The sequence below is a fragment of the Lineus longissimus genome, chromosome 6 (genome assembly GCF_910592395.1).
Source record: "Lineus longissimus chromosome 6, tnLinLong1.2, whole genome shotgun sequence".
NCBI classification, from domain to species: Eukaryota; Metazoa; Nemertea; class Pilidiophora; order Heteronemertea; family Lineidae; genus Lineus; species Lineus longissimus.
In genome coordinates this window covers 2,766,570-2,794,213 of record NC_088313.1, presented here as the reverse complement: position 1 = coordinate 2,794,213, position 27,644 = coordinate 2,766,570, and the positions used below count along the sequence as shown (strand labels likewise).

Below are 27,644 nucleotides of genomic sequence, written 5' to 3'. Positions count from 1 at the left end.
TTGTCAATTGGAAACCAAAGTGTATTTCAACAAATTCAATTAATGTTGCAGAACTGAGAATGCACGGTTACAGTAAGAGCCCGACCCGCGAGCTATTTTCATGCTTCCTAACTAGTCTAAACTGCGCTTGGATGGTTTAAAGTAGCAAATATTAGTTTACTTCATAAATGTCTTTTTCATGTTTAAATCTTGTCGAGAGCACAATGGGACATGTTTTCCTTTTTCCATACATGCTCCCCTATTACGTGGGGGCGAACTTTCAGGGCGTACAAACACGTGCAATTGACGCCAATAAAGTCAGAGACTATACTAGTATATTGTATTATGACTGTGTGGAGAATGAATTGTTGTTCAGTTAGCCTACCAGTTTGTGAAGCTGACGGGAGATCCGTCAGTCCAAGTATAGCGTCCATCCCTTTCTTGGTCCGTCAATCCTAAAAAAGCAAACGAAATGGCCTATTATTTGGACAACGACTGTCCTGGAGTTGGTCCTTGGCCGGAATGAATCTGGCGCCACGACAGGGATGATCTCAATGATATCTTTGAAGGTTTCCGGGTGCATACAGCATTTCAGGGCTATTACCGAGGGGCTTCTGAACAGCAATCTCCATAATCCTGTATTCGACGCACTATTACTGCTCGGTATTTTCTAAAATCCTACAGGGAAAAATAAAATATTACTTCATTTAGAACTGTTTTCTAGTTTTGAGTTAAAGAGAAAAGTAGAACGATCGTTTTGACTCTTACCGATATAAACGCCCGGGTTCTGCCAATCCCATTCCCAGTTTGTAAGCAAATTATAGGTGATAAAGTCATGTTGGTCATGGTCTTGAACACTTGCCAGATGTGCGTACATGTCTTTACATTTCCCGTCTGCCGCCGTCCAAGTGATCAATCTCTCGGCCTTGGAGAAGAAGTAACAGGCTCCCAGGTGCTGCAACCACCCTTTTGGACACACCCCTGTAAATCGGAAAGTAAGCCTGAGTTTAGCAAAATGCTGGTTCTATAGACAGGTTCTGCAACCTGCTCTACGAAGGACGAAGTTCGAAGTACGAAAGTCTGTTGTGAATATTGGCCTGCACAAATTTAGCGACACACGGAAATCAGCTTTGATATCGATGACTCGGCGGCATCTTAATAATCGACGCCGACAAGTACTTTGATATCCTTGTACTTCGACGTTAAAAGCTTATCATGAGATTGCGAACCTGCATAGCACTAAGTATGGATTAATCTATACCGGATGATACCGATCAGAAACACAGTGTTCAATCTTGCACGGTAACTTTAAGTTGCTGTGTGTAGGCCTCTGTTTTTAGACAATGTTGCCTTAACCTGACGCTGAGCAGGTAGTTTCGTCAACCGCCAACCGTTGTCAGTAACGATCATTTTCTTTACTGACAGGCAGAAATATTATGCAATTATATCTTACCATACGTTTCATTGAATAACTTCTGATCGATGTTGACTTCAGTTAATTTGATGATAAACCCTTTACCAGCGCCAGCCTCTGGTCTAACTCGTTGGTACCTCACAGAGATTTTGTTCCAGTTGGAGTTCATAGTTGTGAACGTCTTGTCCCCATTGCACACGATCTTTCTAGGTGAATTCGCGTTGTCACCCAGGCCGGACAGCAGGACGGCCACCTGGTCACCGGTGCAGGCAGCACCGTCGCCGGCAACATCCAAGTTCAGAAATTCGAGTTGGATGAAAGATGTCCAGCGCCCAGCGACATCCCAGGCACAGGTTCCAGCGATCGGGTAGACGTTAGGGAAGAGGGGTGAACCGATGTAACCACATGCCTGCTGAGTGGCGTTCAAGTCAACAGAGACTGCGCCTTTGCAATTCTTCTTGTTGAAACCGAAACCAGGGCAATCTGGAGAGAAAGTGTTAATATGTTTTTACCACCATACTGCCAAGGGTTGTTCAGCTTATAAGCTCGCAGATAGCTGCTTACATTCAATGGTCAATCAATTTTCCTCAACTGCGCTACTCTTTAAAAAATTTCCATCCCGGCACTCCCGATTGCGACTGGTGCAATGTTTTCATCACCGGAACAAACGGATCATGAGAAATTCGTATATTGTATTCAGGACAGTCATCAAGTGTCACACGTTAACTAAGCTTGAGTTCGAGCCGGTGATCCAAGGAACCTTGGGGTTACATGCTTAGAGGAAATTAAAAAACTACAAACCGACGAAGTCGACATGGGCCTGAAACCATCCCAGAGGATGATAGGCAGACTGCTGACATGCAAACAATTTCAGTGTCACGGGTCCGCTGTCATCGTGGATGTAGTACCCAAAATCTGAGACAATCGGCTGGCCATTTTTATACAGAGTGTATACATCCTGACACAAGGTGTCAGAGGCTTGTCGCCAGTCACCAATGTTCATCTGGAGAAAAATAAGAGCAAGGTATACATCCTGACACAAGGTGTCAGAGGCTTGTCGCCAGTCACCGATGTTCATCTGGAGAAAAATAAGAGCAAGGTATACATCCTGACACAAGGTGTCAGAGGCTTGTCACCAGTCATCGATGTTCATCTGGAGAAAAATAAGAGCAAGGTATACATCCTGACACAAGGTGTCAGAGGCTTGTCATCAGTCATCGATGTTCATCTGGAGAAAAATAAGAGCAAGGTATACATCCTGACACAAGGTGTCAGAGGCTTGTCGCCAGTCATCGATGTTCATCTGGAGAAAAATAAGAGCAAGTTACACGTACGTGTACATGCAGCATAATACCTTATACCATCACCACCTTGGACAAGCCGCTGTCTCAATGTTTATCCCTTTATGCTAGCATGTTACATAGCATTCCAATCAACGTCTCAGAGCTAGCTACATGTAGCTATCAGAATTTAAAAATTTGCAGTACATAAAAAGTGCAGCTTCATATTAAAAGCAAAGGCATCGTACCTCCTCTAATCTATTCTTAAGAGTTGAGTTCAGCGTTACATTGTAGATCCTGACGAATTGGCCGGTAGGTGGAGTTATCGTCCAAGAGATTGTGCGATCTGTCCCATAGTAGTTTGGCTTATTAGGGCTGTAGATGGTCGTTGGTTGGGTTATTTTGAATTCTGGGTCGGCGTAACCTGAAGTAAAATACAAGCATTAGGTCCTCATTGGCCTTTGCGATAATTCAGCTCAAGCACTATGCTATTTTCAAGACGTATTAATCGTGTGTATCTAAATGCGGTAGGCTTAGCACAAGTTTTATCCATACTGAACTTCCAGCGGTATTGCCCCCGTAGCCTTCGCCTTTGTCTGGAAGCTGAGCAATGTCAATACATTGAGGGTCAAGATGGTTTTATCTACAAATGCAAATCCTTTTTCTTGTAGAACAGCACTAACACAAGAGCTACCAATGTTACCTCCTGCATGTGATTCAGTTGGCCGGGGGCCTAAAATTTAACGTCGACGAGGAGAGAAATATTATGAGAAACAGAGGAAAGGATGCTAAAGTCTTACATCTTGATAAGTAATATGAATGAAACACAAAAACGATGTTTGGTAAAACATCAGCATCACCAGACACTAATCGGTGGAAGCCCACGAAGCGAACCAAGCTACCACTGCGACCGCTATCTTGGTGTTAAAAATGTCCAATATCTCGAACATGTTGCCTTGTCAAACCTACCTTGTTTTTGGTAGCCAAGTAGTTCAAATCTCAGACATGCTGCTTGATTGAAGCTTTCGACGTGAATTTGAAGAAAGCGACATCGTATCTGTGTCACCAGTTGGAAGATGTTGCTGGTTTGTCCCAATCTCTCAGTAAAGAATACCTTCGTCAGGAATAGAATGAAAGGTTCAATATCACATGATCACAATTACATCGAAGTAGACCACATAATGTACGGTTGTTTTGCGGATTGCATTAGTCGACATCAAATCCTGGTCAGCACAGGCCAACAGAGAAACACTGAAGTTTAAAACACTTCAGAGAAAAACTGAACTACTAAGTTCTCTTACTTCACTTAACCTACCATTGGCTGCATCGTTTCGTCGAGATACCATCTTAACGCATTTTGATCCGTTCCATATTTTAGTCGGAACCCAGTAACACCATCCTTCTTTCTTCCCTGTGTTTCCAGACCAGTGATGCGGTATTCCGACCTCAAATCGACCTGCGGTGTTCAGAAAGAAGAGTAACCATATGTTTCAGGCCAAAAAATACCGATAAGGCAACTCTTTGAGAAAACACCTTATAACATATTGTATCTCTAGGGATAGTCTGCCAAACGGTTTCAATTAATGACATGTAAGAATTTTAAGAAACAGCTTGACTGCGGAAGAGTCAAACGGTTTAGACTACGATCAGAACCGGATGCCCACGCAATAGGGGAGCATGTATGGAAAAAGGAAAACATGTCCTATTTGACGCTAGGCTCAAGTCCCTATTAGTTAACTCTCCAGAAAATCCGATCTGTATATTAGGCAAAATAAGGATGTGGATTGACTGGTTGCGAAATGGATGCAACTTGCTTAAAATACCCATGCCGGTCATGTTACACGAAGTACAAATGTATACGCGATATGGCGTCAATCCTAGCCCAAACTATACACGATAGCCATAGGTACATCGTGACCAGCTGGCGTTCTTTAGGGATATCCTTGTTATCCCCCACAGTGAGCTGAGCGGGGAGCTGTTTGTTGGCGTGATACGGTAGATGGATTGTTTTCTATTACAAAATACTGACAGTGGTTATTATTAGTCAGTTACTCACTTGCAAGTAATGTTTCTCTATCACATCGAAGTCAGTACACCAGGCGCCACTGGAGTCTAACCGTGCTTTGTGAGGTTCATATCCGCTCAGGGAACCGCTGGCTGTGAACTGTTCGTCTAAGATGTAACCACTTGCAATACCCAGTCGTGCATCTCCCTCACCTAAAAGAGTAATCAAAATCAGTCCGCTTAATCTAACGATAATAGCGAGTTTCCGCATCGCTTACGATTACGATTACGATTACGATTTGTGTTTGACGTCAGCGATTTTTGGTGCTACGTCGTCCCCAGCGAAATCGTCGATGGTACTTTCGTCTCGTTCTTACGAGGATTCCGGCTGATCTTCGTAAGTCGAAAAACGATTACATGGAATAGCGAAAAGCCTATTTTCCACGCTACATATCAAATTCAAGGTGAAATATTCATTGAAGAATTCTTTAGAACATATCTGTCAAACATAGGAACTGCATTTAATTTGATCAACGGCGATTTTGATCATGTTTTAGGGCCGAGAAAAGTGCACCCAGAGCATGAGAGCAGAGTATAGGGCCTATACTACAGTACACCAAGTCGTTGGTGTGAATGCGGAAACAAAATTTCTGGTTCATGCCGGTTTTGAGAGTATTACGATTACGACTTTGAAATCGTAATCGTAATCGTAATCGTAAGCGATGCGGAAACTCCCTATTGTCACTTTAATACGGACAATCGTGTGTACAGAAACGAAGTACACCACGGGAAGCTCGAGCATAAAATCCGAGCTTTGTGTATTCTCAAAATTCTTTCGTCCCCCGTAGAACATTGCAGAACTGCTCTACTGATAATTTTGACGAGTTGATATTGATGTTGCACCTCGCTGCTAATACGACTCATTGGCCTTTTGAGGAAGTTCTGGCATTGTCACTTGAACGAACGTCACACCGTACACATATTCACATTAAAAACGAATCATGGAAAGTTTTTAGAAACTACTCCCTTCAGCAGTTTATCCGGTGTGGTGGCACTAGAAAACGTCCGCACTACTAGCCATTTCTTAACTCCACAATGTCATGTATAGGACGTTGTTTTGTTCATAAACTTGGAAGCGACTACTTGGCAAGCCCGGCTTACCAAACAGCGACTTTTTCTTGTCCTGAATGGAGAGCCGAACTCATTAATATTAAAGTAAAGTCTCCAGCTCGCCAAACAGGGTAGATTTTTTACCTGTTTGGCAAGCCCGGCTGGCCGAACAGGGTGGCTTTTTAGTGCTGTTTGGCAAGCGGCTCTCCAAACAGGACAAAAAAGATGCCTGTTCGGCGAGCGGCTTGCCAAATAGACCCGGCCCATAAACTTACGATCACCGAATACTTCAACGTCGCATATCTCCATCCCTAGGGCATCACCGACTTCCAGTAGGGTGACGAAGCGCCCGCTGTAGCACACTGTACAAGGGAAGGTCACAAAGGTATTCTGCTTTGTCTCAGTTCGATTCAAATTGTCAATCTTGCCGACGTAAAGCGGATCCGCATTGGACCATGTGTTTTCCGCAGTAACAATGAGTTGAAATTTTGGGTTTCTTGGCCCATCTTTCTCTTTTGAAACGATGATTTTGGCTGAAAAGGAAGTGAAATCACATTAATCATTCTCGAAAAGAAGATAATAGTCTTTCCATCATTTCCACCCATAATATTACGTGATTTAATTCGAACAAGTTATTCGACGAGACTATGTGCTTAAAGCACCGTGTAGATAACCTAATTAGATGAGGGAAACCTCGTTCGGAGAATCTTTCTGAACGATTGCCCTGTGTAGAAATTATTGAAAAAAGCATGAGATTCTCGTTCTAAGTCATGGAATGAGTACATGAGTACATGTATTTCAAAAGTTGACACTCTCTTTACATTCTGTACAAACGTTCCAGTAAGAATCATGTAAAAATCTAATGATAAAAGAACGTCATTTTATTCTGATTATTCTGAGACAATTTCAAATATTCCTAGGGCGGATTCCTCAGAAATGCTCGGTAACCACAGCTAGAATGCCTGGGGGCAATTTTCCAATACCTGTCACACTGTCATATGTGACCAAGAGATCTATCTGCAGCCATTGAACGCTCTCACGGGCGGCGCCAATAGCAACACATGGTCCATTCTGCTTCCAGGGCAGCCCTCGCACTCGGGTCGATGACGCCGGGATCGGGGTTGTTGATGGCGATTCGGAGACTGAAAACAAAACTAACGGGAATAATTTCGCCAAACAATGGGATTGGATGGTTAAATTTGGCGCTTGTCTGACCTCATTGGCATGTCAATACGCAATGTGTCGACAGAGTGAGTTGGCTTTGGCGCTTGATATTGATACATGGTGCCAATTAATCATAGACTTACACGTCGCTATCTGGACAAATAGCTCGCGGGCTCGGGGCTCTGGATGGCCAGCAACGGCTGAACAGGCAGAAGGAGACACGTATGCAGAAGAAGCCAATCTTATAGGGTTTTTAGTCTGAACTGCATGAAAGATTCCAACTACATTATCCTAGTCAAATTGTCGATCGTTTATAAAACAATGCTTGTCGCGTTCAATTCACATGAGCTAACAGTGTCCGAGTTTTGAAAAGGTTTGAGCGGGTATAAACGAACCGGCTTTCCAGCAGACTTCGGTGTTTTGTGAGAATTAAACATTCATACCTTCGTTCGAATGACGTGAACTCAATTTGAAGGTCTCGTATTTTAATTGTGTTTAAAAAGCGAGCACAACCTTCTTCCATGATTGTGTAGCGTCAAGATACTTTCAAGTATTGCTGAATTGACCATTGTAATGGAAGAATGTCAATCGCGATACAATGAAAATGAGATGTCGTTGAAACTTGAAAGAATTCCTACCTTTGGCTGCAAAGACCTTCACATCGCAGATATTTACGTGGTCTGACCGAGAGATGGCGACTGATGTCGTTAGTTTATCACATTGGAACAAGGAGGCGCTATAACCATCCATGAATGACGTCACTCGGTGACAGGGTGCGCCGCCAGCGGAAACATGCACAGCAGATTTCTCAGTCTGGTTCAAGGGGAATATGACTAAAAAAAATCGTAAACTTTATGTAGATCATGCAGCGTAAGGAATTGAGGAGATGGGTTTCTCCTAAGCACGAACTGGAACGTAAAATCTGAGTCTGCTTGCTCTAATCCGGCCCTGTATTCCATGTACCACTGGTGTTCGTCCTTTACTGAGAGGGAGCAAATTGCTCGGAAAAGTTGTTAACTCAAATGGTTATGATTCTCTTTTATAGCATTTGCCTAATGAATACATGTTATACAGTCTGGTGCCATCCAAAAACACGGTCTACAGTTACAGTATGAAGTATGGGAGATTGCTCCTCAACCTCACGCAAACATATCAGTTTAGTCAGTTTTCAGCGAAGAACTAATTGAACAGCCCAGGAATATTTTTGGAGGTGCAATTCAGGGGGAGTAGGTCGAAACAGCTGACCACGACTAATGCTTTTGCCCGGGCATTTCAAACTGTACTTACGGTATTTTTCATACGGGTTGCATAATTTCAACCAGGATTGTGGAGAAAACCAATTCAGAGCTTTAACAAAATAAAAACCGGCATTCAGTTGGCAGTCCGGACCCCAGGTGTAGGCCCAAGAACACATGTCGTCAATAATGCATCTCTGGCCACAGTTTGTGTGGTGAAAGCTGGCCTGCCGCCAGAAAGGCGAATAGTACGCGCCGTATGGAACGGATTTCGCTCCCATGAATTCGGCTGGTGTGGCTGACCGGGTGATAAAGCAGCGATGGGGAATGAAACCTGGAGATAAGAAAATTGGAAAGGTGCCGTAATTGTGATCAAGGATAGCTTGACGTGCATTTTGCCGCAACGAGGAAGATTGTTGCCTCGGTCTACATGTACATGATAAGGCATTTTGTTTTTTCTCAAAACCAGTCGACTATTTATGGCGAATTGTAGCATCATTCCTTAAACAGACTTGAAGACTAACGAAGAAAGTCTATTACGTATGATATTTTTTCTCAAATTGTTAGATAGCATAAGACCGTCCGATATTATAGGACAGAAATACATAACCTCATGTATAAAAATTAAACCTACCGACTGTTTTGGGAAGTGTCCAAATGCGAAACGGCAAAACGAGACTCATGTTTGAGGTTACTGGTTTGAAATCCCCGAGCGCATACTCATAGAGATCAGCTGTCAGCTGATTACTTGATTTCTGTTCAGAAAGTTGTAATATGTCAGAAATGTTCTCGGTATTGGTTCTGAGACCAATAAGGTTACCCTTTTTCAGTGTTATCATCCCTTCTCTATTTAGCATATAACCACCGAAATTGATGCCTCTCTGCCAGAAGGACATTCTCTGTTTTTTCGTTTCTTTCAGTGAGCCATCCGCGTTCTTCTCGAGAATGTATAAATACATGCTCCACTGTGGACGTTTCTGAATGAAAATCTCCCACTGAATCAAGTAGGAATCCACCATCAGCTCAGGAAGAGCGAATACGGCCATGTCATTGACGGCTCCGACGTTCACGGGGGCTACAGGCGGTTCCGGTAGGTTGATCATTGGGAATGGGTAGACATCTGTGTAGCAAGGAAAAGGGACACAAATGTAACACAGGGTGTTTCTTTAAACTTGAAGGAGGAATAATTGTCAAAAACATCGTTTAAAATGAGTAAACCTTGATGATCGCTGATTGGCTTTCATTAATGTGACGTCATCTACATGTATAATGTACTGCAAAGGGGTCAATATCTGTATCACGCAGGCCAAGAAGGTGGTCCACGGGATTGGCAATAATACGATGCTCGTGCCGAAATCCGCTATTACGGAAGTATAGAACATCATTCCGTGGTTACACGTATTGGGAACGTTTTTGAGAGTTGTCATTTCTGAGTGTTCCCCCTCTTTACTTGGGAACGCTTAAAGATAGAGTGACACGTTATTCTGTAGTTCCCTCTATTGAAAAGTCATGATGTCGATAGCTGTCTATTGTATCGAAACACTGAAATATCGGGGACAATAACTGATGTAACACCGGGCTTAGGCGTAAGCGTGTACTTTCAGGACAGTCATTTCAGGTTGCTTTGGTAAACAAACACTGGGGCCGCATTCTTACCAGATGCGCGGCTCCTACACACACTGGGGAGCTTCTCGAAGCATAGTTTGGTCCTTCCAAGTGAAGAATATTTCTCTTTAACGCCAACGATGAAAACTGAACATTCGGTGCCTGCAAAGTAAATAGTATTTTTTACTTTACCATGTTTTACTTTACCGAACGAAGGATCTCTCCATTCTATAATCGGTGGATCTGAATCGCAATAATCACACATGTAACAAGAATTAATAAAGACCAGTCGTTCTTGATCATACCTATACGTTTTCCCCAGACCTTTTCGGCGCTGTATTCAATGTAAAGCCAATTCCGGACGGCGTCTCTTTCGGCAGCTGATAGATCCTCGAGAGGGACACTTTCCGATGTCGGTGGGTTCCATCTCCTGCATGTGATTTCCTGCTGGTCTGATGGTGCCGGTTCTCCGATAAACCGGTAGCAATAACCGCCGATCGCACGAGCGTCGACATCAGCACAATAGGGTAACTTGGGCACAGAATCTAAAAGCGAAATATTAACTTATTCTAATTAAGCATAGCTTCGTCGGCGCCGGTACAAAAAGTCGATGCCGGTATGGGTATCGGTCTACCTTCAACAATTACACTCGGTTTACTCTTGGTGATTGTGTACAATTGAAAACACTTTATGGATTAAACTTTTCAACTTTTCAATCATCGGAAACATCCCCTCTGAGTATGAACACTTATATTAGATTCCCGGCAGAGGTTACGATTTCTTAGAACGTTTACAGTGGAACCTCTGTTAGCGGACACCTCTCTGTTAAGGACAACCTCTCAATTAAGGAGACTAGGTTTGGTTCCAAATTGGTTGCATCCATTCAGTTTGTCCTCTCTATTAAGGACAGCACTTGGTAGTCCCGAGGATGTCCTTAATAGAGAGGTTCTAGTGTATTTTCCTTTGCCTGGTTAGGGCAAAATCGACCGCCCCCCCCCCCCCCCCCCCCCCCCCCTTGGAGTAATTTCGTGGGTCGATGGATTTGATATTAAGACAGTGGAAACTGGGAATTTTGGCCTAGGTGCGAACGGGCTGAGACAATTATAGACCGAGGGTTGGGCACAGCCAAGGGGCAAAACAACGTCAAGATCGATAAAACTGGAGGGGCGCATCTTTGTGTCTGCTGGTGATCTAAACAGGTGTACAAAAAAAGTTATTCACTGCTTCTTCAGTCCCGAGTCCCAAAAGCTGATAAAACGCTATCTCACCTTCCTTTAAATTGACCGGTTCCCCAAACACTTCTAATTCACATAGGTTCAATGCTATCTGGCGCACGCCTAGCATACTCTTCATGAGGATGACATATCTGCCGACCGAACCGTTCCGGCACTCGTATGTTGCAATTGGATTGCCCACGTCGAGTCTATCGCCTTTGTAACACATAGCCTTGGTGTTATTTTGCCAGTAGTCGTCCATCGCGGGCTGGTCCTTGGGCACAGAGTGAGTCACAAAGATTTTGAAATCGATGAAGTTATCGTCGAGGGGGCCACCTAAGTGAAGAGCGCAATAAATCATATATATTGTGATAGGTTACTGTCGCGGTCAAGAGAAAAAATTAGCTCAGCCTGCAATCAACTAATGTATGTTGTCACTACATGTAATGCTACCAATACTTTTGGAAAGTTCGTTTGAACGTGCGATCATCTTGCACAACAACAAGACAGGTTTGCATGTCACATACATGCTCATATATTGTGACTAAATTTCGTTTAACACTTGTGTACTTTACTCTAACCGATAAATTTTCGCTAGGGTTTTATTTTTGGCGGATTTCGGGAGTAACATTGATTCGCGAAGACGGAAATCGCGCGAAAATATTAAGGTTTCCTGTATTCTTAAGACCCCTGCTTTGGTGCCGTATTGAAGGCGAAGCCCTATATCTATTTCCAACTAAGCTTAGTTTCCACTACAACTTGCAACCGCGGCGAACGCAAGAAACCGTACAGCTTTCATAGGCGTTAGATTATTTTGTTGTAAGTTACTGGCCTGAAACTGAAACCGACCAGAAAGCCAGTCTGAGAAGGCGGCAGAACCGCGACAGTTTCCCGCTGTGGTGGAATCAGCCCTTGGGCTTCGGACCTGTGTGAGGGAGGAGCCGCATGACAACCTCACAATATCAGAATTCTGACATTTGAACACTTACAGCAATTTCCCCTTCTGACCACGGTGACGCCATGGACATTATATATGCCTTGCAGATCAACATACCACCAGTGGTAGGCGCCAGCGCTCCCAACAGCCGTCCAGGTACAAACTAGCCAGTTCTCCGCATGGTTGTTGTTTCGTTTCCCATCGTTAGCGCTGGAAGCGGCTCCACCCCAGTTATCATCAACGATGGAACTTACGACGGATGGTCTGCCAGCCGCAAGATTAAAATCTGTAGTAGTAATGATAAAACGTTTTTTCAAGTGTTATTAGACTTCTAGATGTATGTATGCAGTCCATTTCATCATCCCGATCGCCTTTCCTTCATGGACTGCGCCAAATGGCGCGAATGCTTGTTGTTCGATGATCAGGCAATGGGCGTTGAGGATGCCATGCAAGCTCTCAGAGGGTTTTCTGTCACCGAATAAAAACTCTTCAAACCAGCCAAGGTTGAGAGGTCATGATCATGTGGTACGGCGGGACATGGAATTCTTACAAGTGAAGAAAACTCCACGGATCTGTGGGTGCCTCCATAGCTCAGAGGTCAAGTGCGTTAAATCTGTTTTTATGGTGTTGGCGTTGAGTGATCCAATCCTGCCCAGCATTATTTCTTTCTTTTTTCCCCCTTTTTTTCATGTTACAGTCCAAATCACAATGACATCCTTTTTGTTACGCGTAAGTGCACTTATTGGCTCACTTACATGGTCTTCGTGCTATAGGCGACTCAGGGATCTTATCGGGTGGTCGATGGTACCCAAGAGGTGGCGATGTACCTGAAATTTCAAAAAAAATCGATTCTGCAGATTTGAAGTACTGTTTGAATTCAGTGTAAACAATCAATGCATTTCGTCAATGTACACACGAAGGTACATCATTTCGTAACGGAATAATGAAAGGCCGGGTCTATTTGGCAAGCCGCTCGCCGAACAGGCATCTTTTTTTGTCCTGTTTGAAGAGCGGCTTGCCAAACAGCACTAAAAAGCCACCCTGTTCGGCCAGCCGGGCTCGCCAAACAGGTAAAAAATCTACCCTGTTTGGCGAGCTGTAGACTTTACTTTAATATTAATGAGTTCGGCTCTCCATTCAGGACAAGAAAAAGTCGCTGTTTGGTAAGCCGGGCTTGCCAAGTAGTCACTTCCATAATGAAATTTGAAAATCTTCTTGGGTCCAACTAAGACTGTCGGTTTGCAGTTCAATGCAATCCTGTAAACCAGGAAATTCTCGTTAAAAACTCTACGCAAACAAGCGATTTTAATCACCGCGATCTTCGTTGCTGTGATGACATGACAATTGCGACTGGAAAGCGCAGCGGCTGCCTATCGGTCACATAAAAATCGAAATGAATCGTCATGTTGTCATGTCCACGTCGCAGGTGGCAGCGACTGGAATCGCTATTTTGCGTATCGGATTGCTGATTGCACAGTCAATGGTAAATTCCTTTCTCGCGATGATTTCGGCTTGCTACAAAATGAGGGAATTCACCTGAATTCATAGTCAGCAAAACCGACGACACCCTGTGCTTGGTTCCCAATTCAAGGGTGAAATTTCCACTCTTCCCCATCTCACGACATCCATGTGCGTTCTTCGGAAGATTGGTGATGTTACCCACATTGGGACCAATGACTGGCTTGGTAGACAGGATATTGGTATACACTGGAACTATGTTAATAAATACGAAATTGAAAGAAACATTGCGTTCATATATGTATTGATCGAAATAGATGGTGTTGCCGTGTTGATCAGAATGAAGTCTAATTGGAAAGAGGAACATGACACCAGTTCTTTCTATCAAATTTGGTTTTAATGAGTGTGTAAAGCTACGATACTACCGTGTCTTCTTCAGGACTGTCGCAAGCTAGCTGCCTACATTTAGCTGATCAGATCCGCGTGCTCGAGCATCCGGACGGATGTGAATTATGAAGGGATCCGCTGATCACCCACGCGGGCTCCTTCGCGTACCATCCAGCTAGTATTCGTCAGTACCTTTGTAATCCTCGCAGAGACATGGCAGGACGACATTGCATGGCACCCGAACAAATTTGAGGATGCTCACGTTCCAAGCGGGGCAGAGGCCGGTCCATGAGGCATTTAGATCTTGCAGATTGTCAAGAGTTATATTAGGTTCTACGCTGTCTTTGCCGACCCACATCGATACAGCTGAGAAATGGAAAATAATGCAAATGGGTTTGATATTTTCTCTATCGTCATCATCACCATCATCATCATCATCATCATCATCATCATCATCATCTTGTCCCGCAGCCGTGCGCCCATTGGGACGACCCTGTGCTATCATTCAACGATGCGGCACCATTCGGTTCTGTCCTTGGCAAAGCGGATCAGGTCACTGGTCTTTCTTCCAGTCCACTGCTTCACACCGTCCATCCAAATTCTCTTTGGACGGCCGAGTCATAAAAAATGATTCTGGGCAGTCTAAGAAATTCTTCGAAACTGCACCACTTTAGATGATATAATTATCAAGATGCATGCAAAATTATAATTCCACTGGTTGAGCACTTTATGATTATTTGGTCCTTAAATTTGACGCGTTTTTATTGGGTCACTTGTGGATAAAAAATGCAATCGAGTTACATGTATAGCGTTGCGTTCTGCCACTGGTACTTAAATGTGGAATTTAAATATCATCCATTCTAGACTGTATCTCAGAAGTAATGTATACTAACTGAATATTCGGGAAGCCGGCCCTTTATGACGACAGGTACCACAGGTTCTTGAACAATGCTTCAGGCCATCCAACGGGGCCGATTCGCACTGGCCATATCGCGACTTCTCAAGACACCGGCTGGAAAAGTCATAGCAGTTTCCTCTTTTGTTGTCTGAAATATACAGAATACATACATAAATTGAGTATACTCACAAAAACATGTAATTATATATTGTAAGTAAGATATGATCAATTTGTGTTATGCTCCTTCTTAAACGAATTTTTAGAAATGCCTCAAGAAGGGGTACCCAGTTCGTAATTACTGGTGGTGCAGGAAAATAGATCTAGAAATGCAATAATACATCATGCCGTTAGTGCTAAGATTTATTGGAAGTGACTATTTGGCAAGCCCGGCTTACCAAACAGCGACTTTTTCTTGTCCTGAATGGAGAGCCGAACTCATTAACATTAGAGTAAAGTCTCCAGCTCGCCAAACAGGGTAGATTTTTTACCTGTTTGGCAAGCCCGGCTTGCCGAACAGGGTGGCTTTTTAGTGCTGTTTGGCAAGCGGCTCTCCAAACAGGACAAAAAAAGATGCCTGTTCGGCGAGCGGCTTGCCAAATAGACCCGGCCAAGATTATTATGCGTACGAATTTGCTGAAACTCGGTACTTATAGTTTTTGAATGCCTGCCCACACAACGGGCAAACCCGGTACTGAAATTCATATATATACGCATTTACGAAATTATAAATTTTCAAATTCAATTTCAAATTCCATATATCCAACGAGCGTCGTTGGCCTTAAGGTCAGGCATCGACATCTCATTACTTGCACCTGTTTGCATTGGGTATTCGAAAAAGCTGGATCGCTGGAATGCTGGATTTAATGGATTGTGACTCATGGATCACAACCACCTGGATTGTAGCTGGCACTGCATGCTATAGTGTTTTGTAGCATACTGGTAGGCCTACCGACTTACACGACTTACCGCACACATTACATGATAGGGAGCAGTTTCTGAGGATCCAGCCTAGTGGCCTATCTTTCTGTTGTAAGTTTTCACATCCGCCATTTGGAGCGTTCCTGTCACACTCCCATCTAGTTAGATCAAAACAGTTGTCGGCTAAAGGGTAAGAAATGGCTCTTGTGAGAGAAATAATAAGGCCACTTATTTTATACACGGGAGCAAACCGATTACGTGCACGAATGTGATCTGGTCTGGTCTGGTCTGGCTCGATGTAATGTACATACTTTACGTCATTACGATACTTTATATGTCAGTCATGACGTCGTGAGCGATGTGATTTGATCCAGTCTGGTTTTGTCCGGTGTAAACAGCCCTTTTGTTGTTATACATTATCGGCAAAGGGGTATACATATCCTAGGGGTATACATATCCTAGGAAAATCTGTTTGGGAGTTGAATGCATATGGAACTGACAGTGTCTCTCAACGAAGACAAGGCAGATGTTGATAAAACAAACAGTAGGCCTACATCTAAATTGACAGTCCAGCAATCATTCCAACAATGGCTGTTGAAGTTTGTCAAACAAGAAGACAGAGTGTGTTTACAAAATATAAGATACTTCAATATTGACCAACCAGATCGGCGTTTTGCTCTCGCTGTCACGAAGATTTTGCGTCGCAAACCAAAATGTACTGAAGTAAACAGTGCAACAGGAAGTATGTAATTTCAAAAATGTTGTTGTATGGACAAAGGTTTGGATTTACTTGATAAGTCTGTGTGAAGTGGGGTTAAACAATATTTAGATGCTCCCAATAAAATCGACAAAATCATTATGCTAAGACGACTCTTCTTTAGGCTTTTTAGGAGATTTAACATTCGAGTCCGGACCTGTGCATAAGGGGTAAATAATGAAGATCTAAACGTATGCCGAGTGCGACTTCGTTATTTTCGGTTTTTATGCACACTTCAAATGAAATGGGTGTTGAAAAGGCGATTCATCCAATAATGTGAAAAGCTTTAAAGTGAAATTCACGATGAAACTATTTGAGTATTAATCATTCTCAAAGGTGAGTCGGAGTCGTGAAATTGATCTCAACCTAAATAATTGTCATGCCGATCTGCCGTTGTTGTGAGTTATCATCCTTTGAAAGGAGGAGACTTTAGAATTGATGTTCACCGCCAGTTAGTCTGCCTGAAATATTGTTTATTTATACGTGATAGAAAGAGTGACTCTGCTGATAGAGACCAAGATCTGGGAACATTGTTACCATATTCCTGTTGGGATTCCCAAAGTGCTTTCGCACTCCCAAGTGGTGAGATATTCATCTGTCTCCTCTGACAGAACTCTTGACACTGGCCATGGCTTGCTGTTAGGTTCAAGTAGAGACCGTAAGTAGTGTGGTCATGCTCGATGTAGACCGATTCTCCGAATGATGCTTTCCGGGTGCCTTAAAAATAACAATTGTTAGGAGCTTTTGATCTAGACACGACTGACCCTTTCCCACTACAAGTGCATGGGATGGAAATTGGCCTCGAATTGTGGCGTTTCATTCGCCAGGCCGAAAGTAAACATCACTATCCCATCAATTATTTCAACGTAACGCCTACGTAACATTACAAATCGCCAAATGCACCGTGATTGGCGGATCGAAAAAAACATAAGACATGCATTGGTCATTCCTGAAAATAGCGCTGTGATACTGTATAAAAATGTGGCGAAAGTAACATTGATAGACGATAGCACTATTACAGGGTGAGTATATTGATTTTAATATAAAATGAAGACATGGTTCTGTTGAAAAAATCTAATGGCATATGTCATTAATTTTCAGAATACAATCCCTCGCAATTAGCATTATTGTGCATTACAAGGTAGTCGTTGTAATCAAAGTGGTGCTATTTCAAATCAGTTTATAAGACTGAACTAACCTTCCTTTCTCTCTGGGCATACTCCTTCAATCAACTTGACTTTATCAACTGCTACATCTCCAAAAAGATTGATATCGCGGCTCCCACCAATAGCGACCTGTCGTCAACAAAATAAAGAACAGTGATAACAGTTTGAACTGTTTACCCTTCAGGCTTGTAATTGCTCGCAATCGTTTTTGGCTGATGCCCAAAAGAAAGGCAAATGTTGAAGACAATGCGATCATGTAAAGGGCTGGCACCGTGTAGCAAAGATATAAAACTTAGCGCAGTGCAGTCTTTACGTGGAGACCAAGAATTCTATTCGACGAGTATACTCTTTTAGATGTAGCTCAATTGTTTCAATCAAAATTACAAGCGCAAATCTCAATCAAATATACATGTACGCTATCAAAAATTAATAAAGACTAGTCTTTAATAATATTCTTGACGTTATTTGTATTTATTCGCAATAATTTCATATTAAACAACACCAATGTATACCTACCACAAAACTTTCATATTTTGCTTTCAAAGCAACCTGCACGAATGTCCAAGACCGTCCGCGATTTTGGTTGTCAGCCCAAATGATGTTTGTCACGTTGCCAATGGATACGGATACATTCAAGTGCAGATTGGATGGAAAATCAGGCCCTGGTCCGTACATCCAATAGTAAAATTGGACACAAAAATCCTGTCCGATAGTTGCCGTCACTTGTTTAGACATCTTCGCATAACCACCGGCGTGACCAGTTGTTGCAAGGAGGTAGCATCCTTTTTCTGAAGAACAGAATTATTGCTTTCAAGGAGGTGGACAATGTATAATCCATATGGATACCACCTTCCTCTGAAAACTTCGAAGGCTGTGATCAGGATTATAGACAAAAGCTATAGGGGGCAAAAGGTTAAGTCCCTTCACGTCAAAAATTCTCTCTTTTGGATAAATACCGCATATGATTTCAATAACAGTATGGAAACATGCCCCCTCTATCGCCTTTATTTCTTTAGAACGGGAGGAGAAAGTGGTCTCACTGTGTCGAGTTCAATATAAATTCCGATAGTTCATTTCATGGATGGTCGACACCGCACTCAAAAAAGCCTAACATCATGACATAATGGGCACTCCAGGAAAGTGTACCAGAATTTTTCGCTTCAAATTCTCGTCGTTTGGTTGGTAATACGTTTTTCAGTTTTGGGAAAGTGTGTATTCCTAGATATTTCCGACTTAGACGTTTCACATGAAAAAAAAACGCATTTTGTTCATCTATTAATTTTCTGTGTGACATCGGCAAACAATCCGCGTGCATTCTTTTAAATTATTTCTTGTGAAATTGACTAATAGCAAAAGCATGATATAAGACCTCGCTAGATGGACGTACGATGGTTTTCTGTGTCCCATAATGGTTGTGAAGTTGTAAGAATGTCTGAACGGGTTTTTCTCCATGTCGGCAGGGTGCCGTTTTCCGATGGGGATATATCCCAATTCCCAGGGTTATAAACCTCTGGGCTGCATTCAGCTGAAAGTAAAAATATCAGGTGGTAAAAAGCGACCTTCCCAAAATGAAATTTCCTAATCTGTCTCAGTTGATCGACATACATGTATATTGTGTCTGGACTGGCTTAAACTCGCATGTTGACTGTATGCATACTTTCATAAGTTCTTCTTCAAAATTAGTGGGAATTTCACCTATCTTTCTATCATTAAGAGCGAGGTCAGGAGTAACAGTTTGAAATGTTGTGGGATAAATTGTCTGTGAGTAAAGTAATTTATCATGCACATTTTCGAAGGGGGAGGGAATTCAAGACAACTACGTCAACAAAGAAAAATTGATTATGTATGCGATATGAAGTATCCGTATTAATTGTACGTGTGATGTATTCTGGATTGTTAAATCGACTCATACATACATTCACGTCATATTATGCGAGGAGGGCCTGGCTTCGTAATTTGCTGTAACTTGCTCTTTCTCGAAGGAAGTTCGTCAATCGGTCAGCATTCATATCAGACTTCCCACAAGTAGCATGTGGCCAGGAATCATTCAAACTTGATCCATGTGGCCAGGAATCATTCAAACTTGATCCTCAAGACAGCTGCGTATGACTCTTTGAAAAATAATTGTCAAAAAATGAAAATGCATGTGATAACACGCTCACCTTCTTCACACTGTTTACACGCCTTGGCACAGTCGACGTTCATCGAGGCTCGTGTCTTACACAGATCACCCCATTGTGATGCGAGTGAGTAACACTGCATATCCGGCTTGAGTTTATTTTCGCAGCCATCTTTAGTAAAGAGTAAAAAGCAGAGGTTGTGGATATAATTATTTCGAAATTAATTTCCCAATTTCATACAATAATATGGTAGCCCTAGTAACTACACAATATACTTTGTAGACGCTATAGCCGGTTAAAGGAATACTGACCTTCCAGCGGCCTCAGCCGGCGCGCGTTGCCGGGAAGCCGAGGAATGTCATACGGGCGAATGCACAAAAGGCCTATTGGACGTTTAATGGGGCTACATGCATGTGTAACAGACGCGCCAAACCGGTTAAGGTGAGACTTTGCCAATCTAAGAAAGACTCATCCAAAATTTACCAAATGGCAAATGTATCACTGGTATGCATCCCCTCCGAACAATACTTTCTCAATATTTTTAATGTTTGAATTAGTTCTGGTGTTCCCTAGATTGGCAAAATAGAGTCACTATAGCGTCGACGCAGTATACGCGGTCGTTAACGGCATTGGTTTGCCTAAGAAAAATACGTGCTTACCTTGAGAGGAAATGACGACACAAACGAAAATTTCAAAAGATAAGTTCATTTTGAGGGGCGTAAGGCCCGCATTTATCATGTTTATCCGACTGTACCCCTCCAACACTGTGATGGGAGGGCCTGGTTTCTATTGTGTTGCAAAGGTAAACAAATACCTTTACCCCCCCCCGCCCTCCCCCCGCCCCCCGTGGCATATTCATTATGATTCTTAACCAAAGCAAAACCTGGACTGACATAGGCTCTATCTATCACAGATATAATTCACAAATTATTTCAAATTGATTACTTGGCTACTCACTTGCGTCCGGCACAGGACATGTGTTACAGTCTTGGGCGCAGCTCCACGACATCCAGTCTCGATTTTTCACACATTGCTCTTCCCAAGTCCAAAGAGCGCAGTTCCATGCACTCTCTATATTCGTGCAGTTTCCTAGAACAGATATGAATTTAAATATAGGCCTACCGTGTATAAGAAATTAAGCCGTTGTAGCAAATGAAACCCTAACATCTCAATGTGGAGGAGAATGGCTAGCTAGGCATAAACGACTTGTCTGTCAACTTATACCATTGAGCACCACCTGGCGAGGGACTGATGTAACACTTCAGTCAATCAAATGTTATCGTGTATTCTGCCGCTGGTGTGAGAGTAAATTAACAATCTTGACACTAAGGGCGCTGATTTCGTTCCTTACAACGCCTCTAGAACTAGTAAGTTGCCACCATCTTGAAAAGCGGATATAGATCAGGAAAGAATCTTTCTTAGTTCTTCGTACAATCATCTTAAAACCCACTAGTAGTGTCGAATTTTATTGATAAAGATCTTCTTTTTTTTATTAATAAGATAAAACGTTTTATTAGAGAAAGTGTCACTAATTCGGCCTGAAAATGATTTACAGTCTGAACTGGCGACACAGTTTTGACGTAGGATTGGCAAAACCCTGAATCTCAGGATGCTGACATCCAAGATGGCGGCAATTGATCAAATTGTCTGAATTTTTTTTAATATCGGCACTGGGGCGAGCTTGGTAAACTAACTATCCCTTGATATTTTTCATATCGAATTCAGTATGATTTGACCTTAGCAAAATACCCTGGCGGTTAAACAAATCAATGTCATGTAATTATCCGTTTATCTAAAATCCAGATAAATATTTGAATAATTACTCTTTGGTCGATATGAGTTGCTTTTTTTTCATAACTGTCTCTTGGTTATATCCATTAGAGACCAAAATACCCAATGGTAATCATTGCCTTGGAAAATGCGTGTTGAACCTGGGACGACAGTCAAATCGAAGATAATTATCCTTCAGGATAAGAACGATGAGAAACACTTTCACCTAACATGTGGAGTTTAATTTGGTAATTAGCTGTTTTTCCGCAGGTTATTGACCTACAAGGGTACTACTTGTCGTCAGAATACGGCCAACGGCTCTCGGTCAGCGGGTTCGTGTTGCTGTCGTTCGCCGGGGAATCTGACTGGTTGGCGTAGCGGTCCGTCCTTGTTGTATGGTGACGGGTTAAGGTACAAATATGGTCCTATAGAGGCCATGGCCATCAGTACCTCAGAGATTAACAGCGCATAATACAGACCTTTAAACCCCGGACACTTTATTCTAACTGAATTATCACGCTTTTCCGATATTGACTCCGATTTGACCCGAGTAAGCTCATCATGTGTCGATACTTGTCATGTGGAATGATGAACTAGTTAGGTGCTTCCTGGGGCAATGGACCTGTGAAAGGTCTTTCGCACCAGGACTTGCGCGTACTAAAAATAACGAATAACGTGTTTTCTACCAATCTAAAAGCTTGAAAAAAATTGAAAAAGCATCAAACACGTTGAGAAAAATAGTTTACTAATGAACCAGAAGAAGAACAAACTGCAGTAAAAAGCCGCCCATTGCTTTAACCCCAAGGTCGACGCTAAACATGTAAAGAGGTTCAACTGTCATAAAGTGTCGAGATCTGTCACAATCATGCTGACTAAAAGCTGTCGCAAGTACGCAAAAATCCAATTAAGGTGCAACTCTCGTCAGATCAATTTCCTCATTAATAACAAAATGAGTAAACATGGCGAGGACGTCAATACAGTTCGACTGCATGCACAGAACAAAACGGTGTTATTCGGACAAAAAGGTATCATTCGTCCGTATCTTATTCGACAACGCAATAATGAATAGTCTTCGATTGTTTTCATCAGTTCGATGGCCAAGACATTAGGGAGGTTGAGATAAGAGACGTATAACGGATCATTTACCTAGTACACGGATAGAAATGTGCACAAAATTCGTCCTGTTTCTACAGAGTTTTATCCTTATACGCATGAGTATCCTTGGTAAGTCGCTGTTCTCAACCGCTCCCATTGCTCTAGAACTACAATCACGAATTCTTTGTAATCGGACAAATATTATAGATTTTTGAAAACCTTTAAGTTTATCACCGTACGCCGCGAGGGTAAAGTTGGGCGAAGGGACGTCTCCATGCCGAACGGCGGTTGGTGAGACAACTAATTTCATGATATGCCAACGACATTTCTAGGAAAAAAGGACAAGCTGCAGACAACTGTGTAAACTATCATTTACAGTTTAAAATACCCTGGTGTGAAAGGACAGGAGCTTTGCCCATGGTCATTGCATGAAGAAGATAACAATCGAAAGTGTCCTGACCATTCCAAATAATTTGCCAGGGGTCGAGGCGTGATATCTTTTATCATCTTGGGTTTGGTTCGGACATACCCGCCCGGAGATGTACGCCATCAATATAATTTGCCCCAAGAAACATTGCAATGAGTGTGTTTAAAATCATGAGAGGATAATGAGTTCACATGAATAGTTGATAATGAAGTGGATGATATTTAGTTTTCTCACCATACACGCCGCGGGGACGCCTCCTATCGAGCGGTGTTTAGTGAAAGAGCTAACATCAATAGTTATCAATAAATGTTCTAAAGCACTGAATTCTAACCATATGATTGGTGATAACTTCTCATGCATCTCATTTGCTACATAATCAACTACCTCAGGGGAACTCGAAACTGCTGACATTTATCAATGGAAGCTTATTCCCGCCTTCGGTTTTAACCGGGCCGTTCAAAACTCCCCATTTTTATAAGCGCTTCGGTATAGGTTTCCTTTAATAGGCCCTTGATATGGAGGATGAACTCTGCGAAGAAATCACCTGAGGGCGAGTCACATGTCATTGAAACACTTTCTTACCACCAAGAAGAAAGAGCGACATGTTTCCTACATGTTACATGTACATGCTCATACCACGATGCAATCGTCCAATGCATTTTAACCATTTCTTGTTATTTTCCAACAAGCTCAGAGTGCAGCAGAAATCAGGACAAAGTTTTCTGGTGACATCCATAATGCCAAGAGTAAATGAAGACTATTTATATTAGCTTGCGACTGAACCCGGGTGTTTAGAATGCAAAGTTGTACAAACACAGTTTGTATCCTTTGCTGATGACAGCTTGCTTCGTCAAACAGACTAACTAGTTCAACGGAAATTATCAAAAAAGACCACTGGGTCACAGTGAATGTTGCAAAACTGCATGCGTAAAACTAACCAGCATTGGTGATCGATCAAAAAATGTATAAATCGACCACCCGAATATGGAAAATTAACAGCCATACATGTAATATGCGATATCCCTACTCCTATATTTAAATTTGGTAACTGTGAAAAATGACCCGTGAATCACAGGCACATAGAAATAAGAGCTCAATAGCCCCCAAAATCGACTGACAAACACACTCCCACTGACAGCATATGAGGATTTAGTCTTTTTTTACGTGTGTTGTCAGTGGGGCGGTGCTCTTATTTACAAGTGCCTGTGATAAATCTGACATTTCCAATGACCTTTCTACCACTACAGCCATGTATGTGTCTACGAATCACAGGCAATGATGAACCAATACAAGTTGATTCCCTCGAGGAATGTGGTGCGATAAATACATTTACAATACATGCATGTAAATCTTATGGTTAAAGCATCATCATTCCTAATTTGAAGTATCGGCTAAATTTGTTTGCTTGAAAACAGTATACGAGTTTATCACATAACGATTGATAGGTTTTAGAACGATGCCAGATCGTTTTACAGTCTGAATACAATGGTGAGAACGTGACTGAATTGAGAAAACTCCTTTAAATACCACACAGACGCATATTTGCGTATTGCTAAACTGAGATTGGTACACACTACCAATGCTTATAAAATCAAGGCCGGGTCTATTTGGCAAGCCGCTCGCCGAACAGGCATCTTTTTTGTCCTGTTTGGAGAGCCGCTTGCCAAACAGCACTAAAAAGCCACCCTGTTCGGCCAGCCGGGCTTGCCAAACAGGTAGAGAATCTACCCTCTTTGACGAGCTGGAGACTTTACTTTAATATTAATGAGTTCGGCTCTCCATTCAGGACAAGAAAAAGTCGCTGTTTGGTAAGCCGGGCTTGCCAAGTAGTCACTTCCTAAAATCAAATATTCGGAGCTTCTGAAATGCATTTTAGGGTTTTTCAGCGACACAGATACATGTAAGCACATCCTCATGCTTATGGAGGTTTTTGAGGGAAATCGATGTTTTTCACAAGATCAGAAACCTTTCCATGTATGTCATCATCAATTTTAAGCAGATCCGAAAGTGTTTATTATTGGGTTTAAACAGATTTCCGTGGCCCTCACACAGAAATAATAGCTCCATTTTAGAGGTAACTTAATGAATCAATCAAATAGCCCGGGAGAGTAAATTATACGTACTCACGGAAGAAAGTCCTTACCTTTTACATCTGCCGTTTGCCCATGATGCGACGAAGCCAAAAGAACCAGAATCCAGAGAAGCATTTTGTGAGCTTTCCTGTTATTGACGAAGTCAGAGGGAAACTGTCATGATCAGTTCAAGTCCGAAAAATATCTTTATATCAAGAAGATATTTAATTGACTATACGAAGATCGAGCCAATTTGATGGTCACCGTAAAATCGACGTGATCATTTCCAATATTTCCTCGGAGATGCCGCGTCCCCCTTTTGTTGAGATGTTGATCCTGCCTTAACGAAATCGTAGCAAGGGGTTCTAGCACAGTGATGTTGGTTGGCTATATCAATGTTTTGAAAGACTCTAGCTACATGTGGGCACCAGTTCTAATTGCCTGCTCTCAAATCGTTGACTTGGAACAGGACTGAGACACATGTGTATTCTCAGAACTTTAGCAGTATCCCACCTATAAGGAAAGGTAGTGGACTTTGAAACGGAAAGTGAAATATTTCAAATGCGTAAAACTAACGTAACAGTATGATATTTTTTCACATGCAACTTTATGATGTTTGAATTCATACAATCTTTTAACGGGCTAGATTTTCAAACATATACAAATTATTTTCGCAAGGAATCGGTAGCAACAAATACATGCAGCGCACCCAAGAAAGGATGCCGATTCCCAATACGTAACGATAGATATGATAAATAGGAACCTCCGATGAGAACTATTTTGGCTCATGTCCCTCGGAACTCGAACACAGTGTGAGCTCAACCAAATTCTCTCATTCTTATTCAACTATAAGTTAGTCCTTTTACAATCAAAAACCGATTAATCGGCAGAGGAGCTTACAAGGGAACAGATGGGCATGTAGACGAGGACGATACGAATAACGGCAGATCTTTAGTTTACGGTTTAGCCACGTGAAATCGGATGTAGACCTCATAAAAATAAATAAAACTATCTTTAATGCAATTCGTTTCTGGGCTACACACACGAGAGCTCGTGGAGAGAGAAGAGAAGAGAAACAACTCAGGCATCAGCATCTAAAGTTTTAGCCACTAAAAGTGAAATCCGACGAAGTCCCTTCATATTTCAACAGAAATGTCTAAAATACGATATCATGCGATCAGAAAACTTCACCAACACGATGACAGCTGTTGCCTATAAGAATACTGAATGCGGCCATCGAGGCGAGACTGACTCCTAGAGCACATTCCAGCGGCCGCCAGGCGAGAACTACTTGACACGCACCCAAGACGGGATAACTTAATATTGATCCCGTTAAAACAAACAGAGGCGAATCGATTGTCCTGGGAAAGCAATTTATTTGATATGCAATTATAAAGCGTGTTCGTGATCTCAAAAGTGTAAGGAGTGTTAATTATATAAAATATATCACGAAGGCTACGCTTCGGGCTTAAAGGTCTTGACTAAAGGCGTGGCTAGCTGCTTCATGTCACGTGACCTGGAGCGTCTGAGATATAGAGCAACTCATATACGTAAGGACACTACGTTTAAAGGGAGTATAAGACTATGAGGTTCAGGATGTCGAGTTTATAACTGGTTTTACACTGACGGAGCAGTCACAATAGGGCGGATCCAACTAACCCGACCTACAGTAACACCACCAGTGATTACAAATATGGATGATCATCCAGAGGCCGAGTAGTTACTATAAAGTTCTTAAAAGCGATTTCGTATACGAGCAATACAATGCCCCTAATTACCGCGCCTCAGTCAGGTTCTGAATGGAACCCTATTGCAGGCCCTATTGTCCACATGTTCACCAGGCCGAGTCTAGTTTTCTGATCTGCGCCGGAGTTATAAACAAGAATTGAGAAGGTTGATTTCACGGCCCGTGAAAATTAAAAAGTATAGGCCGAAACGTTGGTCATGCGAAATCCCCTTCAACTGCTGATACAGGAAAGTTTCTGTAAGGTTCGCCTTTCGTTGTAAAGGTATTCAGTGAATCGCATAGGCTACAAAAGGAAAGGTCACTGCATTCACTAATCATGGGCGCAGCCGTGAGCGATCTAATTGTGGATCTTGTGATCTTTTTCACTACTTTTGTAAACTTCATATTTGAATCATGTTGGCCAAATAAACTTACCTAATACCTAATACCTGTAACGCTAAGCACTGTGACATTGCTACTGTCGTCAACGGCAAAAGACCAGACGGACGAATTCCTTCCGGACATCAGACCCGCTGAGAATGTAAACAAAAAAGTTTATGGAAAAATTAACGGTCCAAAGCAAGTCGAAAATGTTCATATAGGGAACAGAAGTAACGTAATACTGTGGGAAAAACTGAATAATTTCAGCGAGAAGTGCATTAGGAACTGATAAAAAGAGAAAACTGCAAGATAACGACAGGAGCATATTGGTGACCTTCTTGACCTTCACGTCTTTTCCTGAATTTCTTTCTATCCTTGGGCGACAGTTTATAGAGGCTATTGTGGCTATACTGAGGAGTAACGTTAAACCGACAGGGGTGACAACAAATACTCCCGCCACAACAAAGTGCGATGATTGATTATGTTTCTCCATAGCACATCCAATGCCTTTAACATACTCAGTTTGC

At 42.3% G+C, this 27,644-nt stretch overlaps 1 protein-coding gene across 1 annotated transcript in view; it reads right to left on the bottom strand.

Annotated features, from left to right (window-relative positions):
• Positions 1–27,388, bottom strand: part of LOC135489413 (uncharacterized) — a 36,752-nt gene extending 9,364 nt beyond the window's left edge. Inside the window, exons 1-30 of the mRNA XM_064774762.1 lie at positions 27,172–27,388; positions 25,082–25,523; positions 20,604–20,735; positions 19,689–19,817; positions 18,914–19,051; positions 18,043–18,314; positions 17,559–17,655; positions 16,898–17,077; positions 15,652–15,786; positions 14,681–14,833; positions 13,980–14,153; positions 13,479–13,655; positions 12,698–12,769; positions 11,995–12,228; positions 11,060–11,341; positions 10,097–10,336; positions 9,843–9,953; positions 8,821–9,306; positions 8,239–8,520; positions 7,590–7,784; positions 6,771–6,929; positions 6,063–6,320; positions 4,730–4,890; positions 3,989–4,129; positions 3,643–3,787; positions 2,922–3,097; positions 2,195–2,396; positions 1,433–1,876; positions 748–960; positions 365–434 (exon numbers count right to left, since the gene is read on the bottom strand). Coding sequence (XP_064630832.1) covers positions 365–434; positions 748–960; positions 1,433–1,876; positions 2,195–2,396; positions 2,922–3,097; positions 3,643–3,787; positions 3,989–4,129; positions 4,730–4,890; positions 6,063–6,320; positions 6,771–6,929; positions 7,590–7,784; positions 8,239–8,520; positions 8,821–9,306; positions 9,843–9,953; positions 10,097–10,336; positions 11,060–11,341; positions 11,995–12,228; positions 12,698–12,769; positions 13,479–13,655; positions 13,980–14,153; positions 14,681–14,833; positions 15,652–15,786; positions 16,898–17,077; positions 17,559–17,655; positions 18,043–18,314; positions 18,914–19,051; positions 19,689–19,817; positions 20,604–20,735; positions 25,082–25,145 — 5,522 coding nt within the window. The 5' untranslated portion in view covers positions 25,146–25,523; positions 27,172–27,388. The remainder of the gene's footprint in view (positions 1–364; positions 435–747; positions 961–1,432; positions 1,877–2,194; positions 2,397–2,921; positions 3,098–3,642; positions 3,788–3,988; positions 4,130–4,729; positions 4,891–6,062; positions 6,321–6,770; positions 6,930–7,589; positions 7,785–8,238; positions 8,521–8,820; positions 9,307–9,842; positions 9,954–10,096; positions 10,337–11,059; positions 11,342–11,994; positions 12,229–12,697; positions 12,770–13,478; positions 13,656–13,979; positions 14,154–14,680; positions 14,834–15,651; positions 15,787–16,897; positions 17,078–17,558; positions 17,656–18,042; positions 18,315–18,913; positions 19,052–19,688; positions 19,818–20,603; positions 20,736–25,081; positions 25,524–27,171) is intronic.
• Between the last annotated feature and the right edge of the window lie 256 nt (positions 27,389–27,644).